Consider the following 13,816-nt stretch of genomic DNA (forward strand, 5'->3'; position numbering starts at 1 on the left):
CATCTTCCTCTGGATGTGATGCTGAGCAGCAATGTGGACAAAACTTCCCTGACATGACTCTTTTTGATATAGTTGTTAAGCACAAACAGACTTTCCCAGATGCATTTTTTCCTCTAATAAATGTGACTGACAGGTACGCTGAGTAAATGCTGATTGTAAGCGCAACATTTGATTGACTGCATGAAGAAGCCCATAAAGGAAAATCCACAACTGTTTCTTTGTTTCTGTTATTGAATAACGTATTCATGTTAAGTTTTCAATAAATATACTGCATTTGCTATGAAACAAATTTGTTTATTTTCATATCCATTATTACAATCCTCACGTCAGCATTCAGTTTTTTCATTGACAAAGAAACATTTCTATACAACAGCTTTGAAAATCAAACATCATCTTTGTTAATAAAGCTTTAAAACCTAAAATGGTAAACATGGAAAAACTCCTAAATGAAGCAAGCCTAATATGAACATTTTAAACTAGAGTTTTGCTTAAAGGAACATTAAGTTGTTTGGAGTTGTACAAGTGTTTGATGCGATTCCTCAGATGTGATTTCCAGATCATCAGCCCGACGCTAAAGCCAGGAATTGTGCTTCGTTTTTCACTCTCCACTGCATCATTTACAACTAATCAGGCTTATGCAGCAGGTTAAAGACTTTTTTTTACAGGACCTGCAACTTAAAAAAAAAAAAAATTAGATATTAAGGTTAAATAATATTTATTGATTACATTGCACATAAATCATGGTGACTTGCCTGTACACTGCACAATGATATGAATGACTTTAGTCTTTTTGTATTCCCATGTAGAGCTGCCATCTGTTCTTCTGCAGCACAAACCTTTCTGGAACTTCGCTTTGAGTAACTTCACCTGCAGAAATGTCACATGTTAATTCAATTAAGTATTTTATAAACTTTTAAAGTTCATTTTTAAGTGTCAGTATATGTATATGCATGGTTTAAAAATATACAATGCACTTTAATATTATTTCCCATAAGAACTTGTTTACTGATTTCAGTCTTAAAGTCGATTTTTAGCAACACTGATGCCATATAATTACTGTATAAATCCTAGAATCAGGCTGGCTCGGAGCTTTTTCTCTCATGTTGTCACCGAAAACGGGAACGGCTATCATGTGAAGACGGTTCGTCTCCATCGGGTTCTTTTTGCGCATGCGCAAGATAAAAAGAAATTATCTTTTCAAAGCAGCACTTTAACATCCTAAAATTAACATCCTTAGAGACATGTGACTGACAAAAGAAAAGATCACAGAATTGATACTTACCTAAAGATGATTGACAGCGTGAACCTCGCAGCCGTAGACATTAGCGCACAGCGTTCAAAGTAAAAGTGCTCACAAACTACTTCCGGGTGACCGTGTGTCAGGCGAAATGTTAAAAAAAATAATTTTAAAGTTCATTAACAGTTTGCTGCATTTTTTATTTGATATATAAATGGGAAATACGTGGATTATTATAGTACATTGTTGTTTGGACGATAAAATCCGTCATCGCTTCTTTTAAAATACTTTTCAGTTCAAATGATTGACAAAAATCATCATCCAATCAGCGTTGTCCCATAGTACCTGCCTCTTCCGGTTTGGAAATGTTTTTCATTTTTGAAGATTTCGTTTTGTTTTCTGGAAATTCATTCTGTGTTCTGAAATGTTTTTCATTTTTTAATATTTCATTTTTTTTCTGAAATGTTTTTCATTTTTTAATATTTCATTTTTTTTCTGGAAATTTTTTTTTTCTGAAATGTTTTTCATTTTTTAATATTTCATTTTTTTTCTGGATTTTTTTTTTCTGAAATGTTTTCATTTTTTATTTCTTTTTTTTCCTGGAAATTAATTTTGTTTTCTGAAATGTTTTTTTTTTTTTTTGTCATTTTTGTTTTTCAAGTTTGGTTTCTGAAATTTTGTTTTGTTTTCTAAAATGTAATGCTGCTTTTTAAAATTTTTTTTTTTTTAATTGTTGTTGTGATCTTAAAAATGTTTTTGTATCGAGTGATTTGTTGAATGCTTTGCACTTCAGGGCCACCGTATCTTCCTGAGGTCAAAGGTCAAAGAAACTTTGGTTGTGGTTGTAGACCTGTTTTGGTGCAGTGGCTGTGAAATTGTGCGAAGATTGCTCTGGAACAAAAGTTTTCTTATCCCATTTAGGAAAATATGAAAATTGCCAAATTTCACACTTTGCCAAGCCCTGTGGCCATCCCATAATAATTTTAAAACTTTCTTCAGATATCCCCGACACTTGTGTTTTTATTTTGTTAGTGGATGACATTTTTGTCCATATTTGAGCCCCATGAGAAAATGTGGCCCCATTCTTTTTTTTTAACCATCTCACCTGCTGTGATGTCATCATTTCGGGATGGGGGGGGGTCATTCACTGTGCCCACAATTCGTTTTCAAGATACTATTGATAAAAAAAGCACAAACGGAACAACTTTTCTGACTTCTTACCTCGCCATTGCAAAAGCAGTAGATGATAGCAACTAAGAATCCCTGAAATAGAGAAAACAGCTGTTTTACTAGAGCCGTAGAAAATTCCAGCAACTTATGTAACTTTTCAGCAGTATAATTTAGCATTACTTCTGATCATTTTAATCACAGTTATCCCTGCCATTTTGCTCATCTTAATTAGGATCTTACCACTAACTGAGGGTATGTCAAATCCCCTTTAGATAAACCACATGTCTTTAGAATGAAAGGACATGGATGTCTCTCAGAAACTAATGATCAAATCTAGTATTTCTGCATCAACAGTTTTACCTGGAAGGAGTTGAAAAGCATCTCGTAGTGCATCTGGATCAACCATGGGATTCCAGACACCTCTGTGTACGGCATGGCGTTGAAGATGATGTAGTGGACACCGAACAGCGGCATCAACACCAAGGTGGACTTCAGCAGTTTCCTGCAGAAGAAAATGTTTCTGTTTTTAAACTCAAACGAGCAACCATGACTCACAAATAAAACTCATGAAACAGAATAAAGTAACAAAACATTATTTTCCCCTCGCTGTGTAATGTGAGTGAGAACTGGCTGTTAATTGGAGTGGTGGAGATCTGGGGCCTGGAAGATCACACGTTTTTAGAAAGGACTTCTCATTGGATTACTGATGAATTAAAATGTCTCTGAAATCCCTCATGAGATAGAAGGAGTTAGCAGACTGTAAAGAGGCGGCCCTCAGCTTTACCTTCTTCAGGAAAGACTAATCTTATAGCTTTTATTTCCACACTGTAAAAAACTGAATCTTAAGAAAGTAAAAAAGACCACCTTGTTTCAAGAAAATTGTCCTTTTTCTTCTTATTTCCAAGAATACAATTCCAATGTAGTTTAAGGAAAACATGTCTTAGTGACTAATTTTTGTTTTCTAAAAGTACGGTTATATATATATATATATATATATAGTTTATGCCTATTTAAAGAAAATCTGGCAATGGGGTACACATTTATGCTGCGTGGTAATATTCTAATGATACAGGAGATACCCATATCTCAATAAGTTATAACTTTTAGTTCTTTTATTACTACTTATGTACGTTAAAACAATCAAATTGAGCACTTTGCTTGCAAACTAGAGCTAGAATTACAAATACTGGAATGTGAAGCTGAGCCTTTATCAGGGAGACTCACCTCTGAAAGAACAAGCTCCCTTTTCATTTCAGAAGACAAACATCCTCTCTATTGTTGAGGCCAGACTTTTAACCTTTTTTTTTATTTATAAAGCCTAAAGTTGGTCTGTGCCTCTCGTATCCTTCACTCAATCTCTTATCTCACTGCACAATGTTTTTGTGTACAGACCTTTTTTTTTTAACCATAAGTTCAAACTGATGCTGAAAATCAACCTCAAGAGCAGCCTGACCATCAAAAACATGAACAACGTCTCTAATCAGCTGACCAACTCTGAACAGACAGATGATCCAAAAATCTCACTGAACTAGAAATGTGACAGAAAGTCAAACAGTGAGCTAAAAAAATCATGGATCCATATTTTTTTAGGATTTATTTTCACTTTTTTGAACAAACCTGAGTGACTCCATTCTGATAATCACTAATCTGGTAAACTATTTAATCATGTGTGAAATTATAACAGTATTGAAATACATTTGCTTTGATGGAGAATACTTGGGTCATTTGTGTTGGCCTATGTCACTTAAACTCACTAAGAAATGATTGGTAAATCCAAAAGCAGTGAGTACCTGTACTGTTGCCGGGTGTCACATCTTCCAGCGTTTGTTTCTCGTAGTTTTGTTGCCAAGACTCTGATGATATTGAGAAACAGGATGAAGTTAACCTGAGGAGAAAAAAAAGAGGTTTATATGATCCCATGCAGTTGAAAAAATAAATATGTATTATTAAGATCTCAAATATGCCAGAGAATTTACTTTACTGTGAAGGAAAAGTACACACTGTAAGTATGTACTCACCACCACAGCCATCAGGATGGGAACCTGATATATCCATTTCAAATTGCCTGCACTTAAGTCCCAACACCTGCATTAAACAAACAACAAATGGGGTTTTTGATACCAATTTATACTCAACTCACATTAATTCCAGTTTTTTGAAGGATGTCGTTTTTCTGCATCAGAATACTAGCCTTTTGAAAAAACCAATAATGTCACATCGACATATTCTCTCCAGAGATTTGCAGACTTACGTCTGACATAAAGTAGCTTTAACCGATGTATTGTTTTAGTCCAAAACGAGCTAAACAGCAGGCAGGAATGCTCTCCTGCTCCTTTTACTGACTTGATTAGTTTTTTTTTCTGCAGGTTCTGAACACAACATCAGCTGAGTTGCAAGATCAACCGCAGCTCTGGGCAACGAGAAAAGTCGGAGGGATTTCAAGTTACCTCCTGGCAACTTTCCACCAGATGATTCTGGCCATTGAAGTCATGGAAGATTAGTCAATTATTGCAGTTTGCTGTCAAACTTGTCCTCATACTTTACTATGTAAATCATGGCAGACTTTTGCTCACATGGGGGTGTAAAGAATATCTGCAGCTACTGGAGATGTTTGTGTGGGAATGTGGAATTTAAAAACCACACAAGTTTCTCAGCTTTTGCTAATACTACTTTACTTTATCACTACTTTACTTGATTTGAATTTATAAATATTTAATCCTTTTTAGAATAACTGAAAGCAGCTTTTATTGACTATTTTTGGATTTGTATTTGTTTTCTATGGTTTACAAGGAATAAATTAAGACACATGATGACATTTATCTCCTGAACTGGGTTTCTTATAAACATTTCTGTTTTTTAACCAGCATTCTGCAGCATACTAGTGAGAGATGGTCAGATTTATAGTGGGAAATTATTCATTTTTACCCCAGTGGTCTAAAAACATTTACTATTGACAGGATATTAACTCTGTGTTCATCCTAACAGGCCCAGAATCTAAAATCTACAGTCAGGACCATAAATATTTGGACAGAGACACATTCTTTCTAATTTAGTTTCTGTACATTACAAAACTCTTTTTTGGCAATAACAGCCTGAAGTCTTGAACTCATGGACATCACCAGATGCTGGGTTTTCTCCTTCTGAATGCTCTGCCAGGCCTTTACTGCAGCGGCTTTCAGTTGCTGTTTGTTTGTGGGCCTTTCTGTCTGAAGATAGTCTTCAACAAGTGAAATGCTGCTCAATTGGGTTAAGATCAGGTGACTGACTTGGCCGTTCAAGAATATTCCACTTCTTTGCTTTAATAAACTCCTAAGTTGCTTTGGCTGTATGTTTTGGGTTGTTGACCATCTGAATTATGAAAAGGATCCAGGTGATTTAATGGAAACAGTATAATTGGAAAACGGGTTTTTTCAACATTTTTAGAATTTTGATAAAGTTTTGCGCATCTGTGTGATGGAAACGCTGCGAATCATGCTGCAATTATTTAAATATTCAAAATTTACAGCTGCTCTTGCACAAACAAAACAAAAATTTAAAACAAATCACTTTTTAAAACGGCAAATCTTTATAGTCTTTATTCAAGGTTTTTTATTTGTGAGGTTACATAAAATAGCATTTTAATGCAACTTTTAGGAAAAACAGTTACAACTTCAAACTTTTTGTGCTGCAAGGATTACAAAAAAAAGCCTGTGAGATCCAAGAGGGACTGGTACACCATTAGTACGGTTGTCTCTCTTTTGTGACATTTTCGGTTGCCTTGTGATTTTTGTGAAGGAAAAAGGGAACCTTGTCTCAAACAAGGTTGAGAGACACTAGTGTAGACTAGATTTGCGTAATATTAGTCACTGGGATTACTTACTCTGTGTCAGCAAATGTGGCTCTAACCGTCGCCCAGATGGATACGAACACCGCGGGCACGCCTGTAAAATTCAATGTAAAAGTGTCTAAGATTACACAGATTCCTTATAAGGCGGGGACTTTTTAAAATGTTCTCACATCTTATGAGTAGAACCTGGGTAGCACAGCATCCACATTGTATGCGCTGTGCTTATGTAACATATATGCACAGTGTGTACAATGCAGGAACTGTAAAGCCCACAATCAAATTAATTTAAAAAAATCTATTTCGTTGCTGCATGCTGAATTCACAATTACAAATTATTAACTTATATTGGAATTAATGCAAACCATGTTTCAAGTGTTAAATATGGCAATCAACTAAGTACAATGTAAACCACAAAGAACTCACCCCATCCAATCAGAGTGAATCCCCAGAGGTACTTTCTGTCTGAGAAAAAGGTCATGAAGATGAGGCTGTGGAGGTAAAGACCCTCCACAAGGATCCAGTAATAATTAGTTGCTAGAAAGTACATGAACAAGGTGACCACCACCTTGCAGGCAATCTATAAGAACAGCAGAGAGAAAAAGATGGACAAATAATCAATATTTCCACTAACAAACGTATCACATCTTTTCTACAAATGTAATTTCATGTAATTCTAATATAAATCCATAAAGTTCATATATTCATTTATCTACTATTTTTTTTTGACTCCAGAGAAAACAGAACAAATGGACCAATCAAATAAACACAATGAAAGTGTTGTGAAGATTCCCCAAAGATTTGTCCTCTCTGGCAGCTGAACAAATGCCGCCTAATAAAAAAAAATAACTTCACAAAGGTAGTATTATTTGCAATTCCCCATTCCCTTGAACAAAAGAGATGCAGCAGATTCTGAGCCGGAGTTGTTATAAATTTATATGATAAGGACCAATCTGTTTTTTTCCAGTGTTGGACCCCTTTTATTCTCCAGGGAAGAAGATTTAGAATACAAAAGCTGAGAAGACAGCTTTTGTTTGCTGCTTACTGAGGTGAAACATTCTCATGTTTTTGATCTTTTGTTTACTTTATAAAAACCTTAAACATGCATATAAAAAGATAGTTTCATTTTTAATGAAATAAAATCAGTTTTTTTCCCTTTATCCTAATTTAAATTCTACATATGTTCGATGTAGTGTTTTAATGTAATTACAAAGCTACTGCATACCTCAAATGACTAGACTAGTAAATGTAATCTAATTATATTAACGTTTTTTTAATCTCATAATTTTAAATGTGCAAAAAGTCAGCAATGCACTTTGGTGCAGGAACATTTTTTTAATCATGTTTGAACATGCTCTCTGTTCTGACACTTATTAGCAGCTTAAATTTTGGAGTTACTATAAATACATTTATGAGAAAAGCTTAACTTGCTTTTTCGGAAAGCCTTTAGTAAATAATAAGTAAGAAGGACGTGCTCTTTTTCTGGCTCAGCCTACTTTAAACAAGAATATTTTTGTTAATTAAGCGTCTCTGTTCATTCACTGCAAAAAACAGGTATTTTTGTCAGGTTTCAGGTTTCTTATTACTACTTGTCATAAGAGAAAAGTTCAAATTAAAAAATACTTATTTCAGATGAGTAGTGCAGTAAAATACGACAAAACTAGTAGTTATTTTCAGTAGGTTAACAACTTGATCTTGAAAAAAAATTGTATTTTTTGCATAATCTCTGTTGAAACAAGTTTCTTAATTGAAATACTTTTTTTAAGCAGAGGTTTTATTCTTGTTTTAAGAAACAGAACTTCTTGATTAAAACTAAAAGTTTTGTTTAACTTATTTATCTTTAAATGAGTAATGTTATTATTTTAAGATGGTTTAGTGCTTTAAATTGGATGGGGGGGGGGGGGGTAAACATGTGTGTTGCACACACTTCAACACTTCTTTCAAGCAATACCACTTTAACACATAATATTTCCAATTACCAAAGCAAAATATCAGTGTGTATTGCTAATTTATAGATTTCATTTCTGAGCAGAATCTCACAACTTATTTTAAGAACTCTTACCAAAACAAAGTCTACTTGTTGCATTGGCAGCATTGGCAGAATTTTTTTTAAAACTTATAACAAGGTAAAAAAAAATCTTGTGTTCTATGTTTTTTCCTTTAGTTATAGTAGGATAGATTTCGTTTTTTAACCCTAATGTTCTTATTTAATCACTGTTTATCCCAAACAGCCTGTTTTTTTGCAGAAAAACCTGACCTGAGGTTCATAACAATCCAGTTAAACGCTGACATATTGACTGGATTTTTAGCCGTCCCTGGAGCAGACTCTGATTAACTCATCCATTGATTTGGCAGCAGGTAAGGTCCCGCCGTGATTAATAGAAGCCATTCGAGGACCTCATCCTTTGAGTGCCACTTTATTTCCTCTATCTCCTCTACTTCTAATCAGTGGGTGATTTTGCAGCCCCGACTGCCTAAGCAATGCGTTTGCCTTGTTTTCTGGAAACCTTTGTGGACTTCCTGACATTACTGGCTGTTTAGGTGCTACTAAAAACACTGTGCAAAAAAGAAAAATACTAAAATATCGTCACCTATTTTATGAAAATGATTGTGACATGTATCTAATCTGTAATAGGTAATGCCTTTAAAGCAACATTTAGACAAATAAAATGACAAATTTTAGAAAAAGGCAAATAAATCTTCCTAAAAAAACACGGTCGTTTTTAACACCGAAAGTTATGTTTTGTTTTTTTTATTACTAATTTATTTATGTTTTTTAGTTATTTAACTTTTATAACCCAGCTGCTGGGCAAACAGATAACAGGTAAAAGCATTTTGCATTGGACAGCTTTTAAATTTACAATAGGCTGTTATGAATCTTCTGACACACAGGGTGTTTATGTGTATAAACCCCTTTTGTATTTGAGGTTAAACATTATTTATTTCAACTGTATTTGCATGCATTACTTTTTTGGACCTAATGAAAAAGGGTTGTGTTGCTTTATGGACGTCTGACTGGAATGATGGCAAAACATCTGCAATATCTCATTTATGGTTTAGCAGACTTACTTAATTTATTAACATGCATTTTTATTGATTTTTCTTATTATTTTTTACAAATATGAGATCTAAATTGGTTGTTTTTAACTACAAATCACCAGGTTTTAACGTTTTTCACATTTATATTTGTCTGTTATTGTTTTAAAAAAAAAAAAGAATTGAACTGATTAATTCTTTCTGTGTGCATTTATTAAAAGAACATAAATTGATCCTCAAAGTTTTTCCCAAATGCAGCCATGGCCACTTACGAACTGTGTTTTGTTGACTGGTGGAGCTATAGTAATGGACTTGAGGTCATCCAGAGTGACTCTTTCCATGTTCTCTAATGGAGATTCAGAGTAGAGGACAACATCTTTCACAAAGATGCTTATGGCTCTTAGCATGTAGGACACAAATAGGTGCATGTGAATGTAGTTCCTGGTGCAGTGCAGCCGTCTGGGGACAAAACAGAACACAGCAGCAGATGGCTCAGATTAATGGTCAGATAAAAACTTTATTGCAGTTTTGCTACAGAAACACTATACAAATATTAATTAAAAACTGCTTTGTTGCATCGAAGGCTAACACATTTTGGAGAAACCAAAAAAAAGCTTTTGCTGAGTTCATTTATACGATGCTGAATTTGTTTTGACATGATGAAAAGCTAAAGTCACCTTGTTTTGCCAAGGAAAGGTAAAGGCTCGGTCACACTTTCACCATTTACAGTCAAAAGCATTCAACTTAAAGTCAGTTGCTGTGCATTAAATCGTTTGCTCTTTTTGCAGTTCTGAAGATAAAACAATCGATTTAGGAAAACTGATTTCCCAGATGACAAGAAACGGAACAAATGTGCTAATGTAAAATATCCCTTTGCTCTCTCTGGAAAACATTTATGAACTCTCCTTTCTAGAAGCCGATGTGTTGACGGGGAAACGTGGCTTCGGATGCCGGTGCCAGAATGTCAGATGGGCCCCTGGGATAACTTATTAAACTCATTTGGCCCGTAAATTTCCTGATGCCAGTTGGGAGCATTCCTAAAACTTCCTGACTTACTGGCTGTACAGTAAGTCCCACCGGGAGGGAGCATTTGTAAACATTACTTTCAGATTGATTCCTGAAACTCCCTGAGCCCCATAAAATAAGCAAATATAGACGCATCGGCTAGGCATTAACCATGTTAGTCAAAATTCAATAATGTTATTGATTTTACCTTTATTTAAGACGCAGATTTTACAGGTGTAGCAGGATTACAAATAAAGCTTTGAGTGTAATAAGAATAACTCATACAACTAAAAACCAAACCTCTCCATTACCAAATTATGCTCTTTTTTTAGGACAAGCTCTGTAAAACCAAAAATATATCACAATGATAGGTTTTGTAATAAATGTAATCTGAAATTAGAAGAAAACATGAACAAAAACATCTATAATACTATTAATTATTATTATTAGGTTTAACATGAACACAATTCTGCCTTGATCCACTATTATTATTATTAATATAATATTAATATTATTATTATGAAGCTTGCTGTAACTATCAGCTTTATTGTTTGTAGCTGATAAAATTTCCCTCCGTGCTGACATGTCATCAATAATTCTATGGACTCCCTGCTCATCTCTTCCACAACCTCAATTTCTGACCCAGCAGCAAACTCAAATATCTAACTCAGGAAAATCTGAGACTTAAAGGGGTGACGGAAATATTTCACTCAGAATACAAACTCACCGGAAATATCCTAGGATGACAACAGCAACCATGAGTGATCCCAGAGAGACGGAGTACCCAACAGTGTAGATGAGATACAGGCGGTGAAAGACCTCCTGTTGGAGAGCGCAAGTTTGTTAGAAAAACCGACAGAGCAGCAAAACAAACTCCCAAAAGAAACACGTTCAAGAAATTGCACCAACTTTGTGCGTTTGCATAATAGTTTCCATGCAGTAAATGATGGACAAAAGTCTTTCAGGGATGGGCAACTCCAGGCCTCGAGGGCCACATCCCTGCATGTTTTCCAACATAACCTGCTCTGGCATGTTCTAATTGGCTGGACACACCTGCACCAGGTAATCATTCATGAGTAGAGCTTGGATATTTAACACCATGCAGGCACACCAGGCCTAGAGGCCTGGAGTTGTCCATCCCTGAATAACTAATCTGGTGTTTTTCAATCAGTGTACCAGGTAGGAAATTATTCAATTTCATCTAATTGACCAAACATTTTTTACCATCGTCAGGATATCAGCTCTGAGTTCGTCCAAACAGACCGAATTCACGCAGAGCAGTCAGGAATATGAAAGCTTATAAAATACTTTTTCTTTGCTATTCAAGACTACTTTGGTAAAGCCCAGGTCACACGGCCACTACGTTCATTTTGCGCATTTTCCATGTAGCAATATTGGTCTTTCATGATACATGCGTGATACATGTAATTCATAAGTGTTTCTTGTATTCGTCATTCCTCGTTGTACGCAGATGTCTGCCGAAGGTTTCAACCGGCGTGTCTTTATGTGAATTCCGTTTGGAGCTGTTCAAAATTTTTGGTCATTTGAGAATCACACAGTTTAGATCAACTCATTTCCTAAGCAATGCATGCGCAAAATTTACGTATCTTTGCAATTGTGCGTGATTTCTAAGAGATGCATAGGCAAATTTGTGGCTTTGCACGACAGTTCCACATATGTCTAACGGACCAATGTATGTATAACTTTTATATCACCTATCCGGCGCATTAAAATTACGTAATTGACGCAGAAAAGTTGGACCAGATTTGGCTTTTACGATAATTTACGTGTTCCTTGCATGCTTTATTCATACTTTTTTTGTGGTTCATGTGTGAAATTCCACGTGAAAGACTAACTTTTCTTACTTTTTCCACATTTATTCACATATGACCGATTTTTTTATCCGTGCAATATGTCCATATTTGGTTCTGTGACATGGCCTTAAGAATGAGTATACCGGGACTTCACTACAACTTTTTCCAATTGCTCCAATTTTGGAAAAGGTTTAACCCCTTAAACTGTCTCCACCGATCATTCTTGGAGGCTTAATCACATACGTCAACAGTCTAACCAATCAGACGTGGTTAACGTCCTCACTTCCTTGTGCCGACATGCCTTATAAAGTCCCTTTAAAAAAAATAACAGACGTGAGTCTGTCCAAGATCACCTCTACAGTTTGTTTACTAAATCTCCCATGATTCATTGAGTTAATGGGACAGCATCTCTACTGTTAGCTGCCATAAAGCACAATAACTAAAATTATTTAACAGTCTTTTCTAACAGTGTGCAAATACTCTCCATGAAACAGTTTCGTCCTCCTTCGAGGTTTATGTTAAACAGACATAGAAACCAGCGCTTGGTCCAAACCATCTTTCTAGTGACAACTGGTTTCTAATCACGAAGGACTCATTCAATTTCAGACTTCAAGCACTTAAAAGCTATTTAACTTAGTTATAAATGTATGTTAAAAAAAAGAAAAGAAGAAAATCCAGATTTAACTGTAAACATTTTTTACTTTACAATTGACCCCCCCATTAAACATTGTTGGCTGCCCTCTCCCCACTCTGGGAAACCTACCCAGCTCCTGCTGCCTCAACAGAACATCACAGACACTTAACGCAGCGGCGCCCTCCGTTTGATCTGTTGCCTTCAGGCAGACGCTACAGGTCAAGCATAAGGACAAAAAGACTCCACAACAGTTTTCACCCGTTTGCAACAAATATTTTAAAAATTGCTAGAAAACCTGCAAAATCTGCACCTGTTTGAGCTGTGCAATGGAGGATGTTTTTAAAATGAATTGAACTGAGGTCTTGTGATACTTTAATTTATTCTTTATTATTTATTTATGAAGCCCATAGAGACGACTATTGTTGAAATATTGGGCTATATAAATAAAATTGAATTGAATTTATTTGAAACATTCTGGTTTTACCAATTGTAACATTCCTAAATTTTATTTCCTTGTTTTAAATGACTGATGACTAATTTTTATTTATTTTTTTAGTTGTAAATGTTATAACGGTAAATTATTGTTTTAATGAATAAATGATGCACTGACCAAAGAGCACTGTTTAAATGTACCATTGACAATGACAATAAATAATCAATCCCAAACTTCTTGTAAAACGAACGATACTAAAAAATGCATGAATTGAAAATATTGTCTTTTGTTTAGCTGTAATGCTCTTTATCAAAAGTACCCATAACTTATTTTATTTTTCTATCTAGGGGTCTTTGTTATCAGAAATATTATGCAACATCAATGATAATTTTTAACCAAGTTTTAAAATGTGTGTGCTTATAAATGTTTCATTTTTCTTTCAGTTTTATTTTGAAATGTTTATTATCAGAAGTTAAACATAACAGGCTAAGCAAAAAAGAAAAAAAGGGAAATCAGGGCCCAACAGTTTGAAGAATTTAATTGTTGCTAAGTAATTGATATTTTAGTTGTTCAACAATAAAGTTTTACAAAAAACAAAAAGATAATTGCATTAATCCCAGAAATTCTTTGGAGAATTTGTAGCTCTAATGTTTGCTAAAAACCT

The 13,816-nt window shown here is 34.8% G+C and overlaps 1 protein-coding gene and 1 non-coding gene across 2 annotated transcripts in view; both read right to left on the reverse strand.

Moving 5' to 3' along the window:
- Positions 1-13,816, reverse strand: part of pth1r (parathyroid hormone 1 receptor) — a 70,908-nt gene that overhangs the window by 6,041 nt on the left and 51,051 nt on the right. The window contains exons 5-12 of the mRNA XM_023965192.1: positions 10,999-11,093; positions 9,539-9,725; positions 6,657-6,810; positions 6,267-6,327; positions 4,426-4,492; positions 4,198-4,292; positions 2,768-2,909; positions 2,459-2,500 (exon numbers count right to left, since the gene is read on the reverse strand). Coding sequence (XP_023820960.1) covers positions 2,459-2,500; positions 2,768-2,909; positions 4,198-4,292; positions 4,426-4,492; positions 6,267-6,327; positions 6,657-6,810; positions 9,539-9,725; positions 10,999-11,093 — 843 coding nt within the window. The remainder of the gene's footprint in view (positions 1-2,458; positions 2,501-2,767; positions 2,910-4,197; positions 4,293-4,425; positions 4,493-6,266; positions 6,328-6,656; positions 6,811-9,538; positions 9,726-10,998; positions 11,094-13,816) is intronic.
- Positions 6,421-6,505, reverse strand: mir460 (microRNA 460). Its single transcript, NR_107187.1, has one exon. It is a non-coding gene; the product is annotated as a microRNA 460 (primary transcript).

The sequence above is a fragment of the Oryzias latipes genome, chromosome 17 (genome assembly GCF_002234675.1).
Source record: "Oryzias latipes chromosome 17, ASM223467v1".
Taxonomy (NCBI): Eukaryota; Metazoa; Chordata; class Actinopteri; order Beloniformes; family Adrianichthyidae; genus Oryzias; species Oryzias latipes.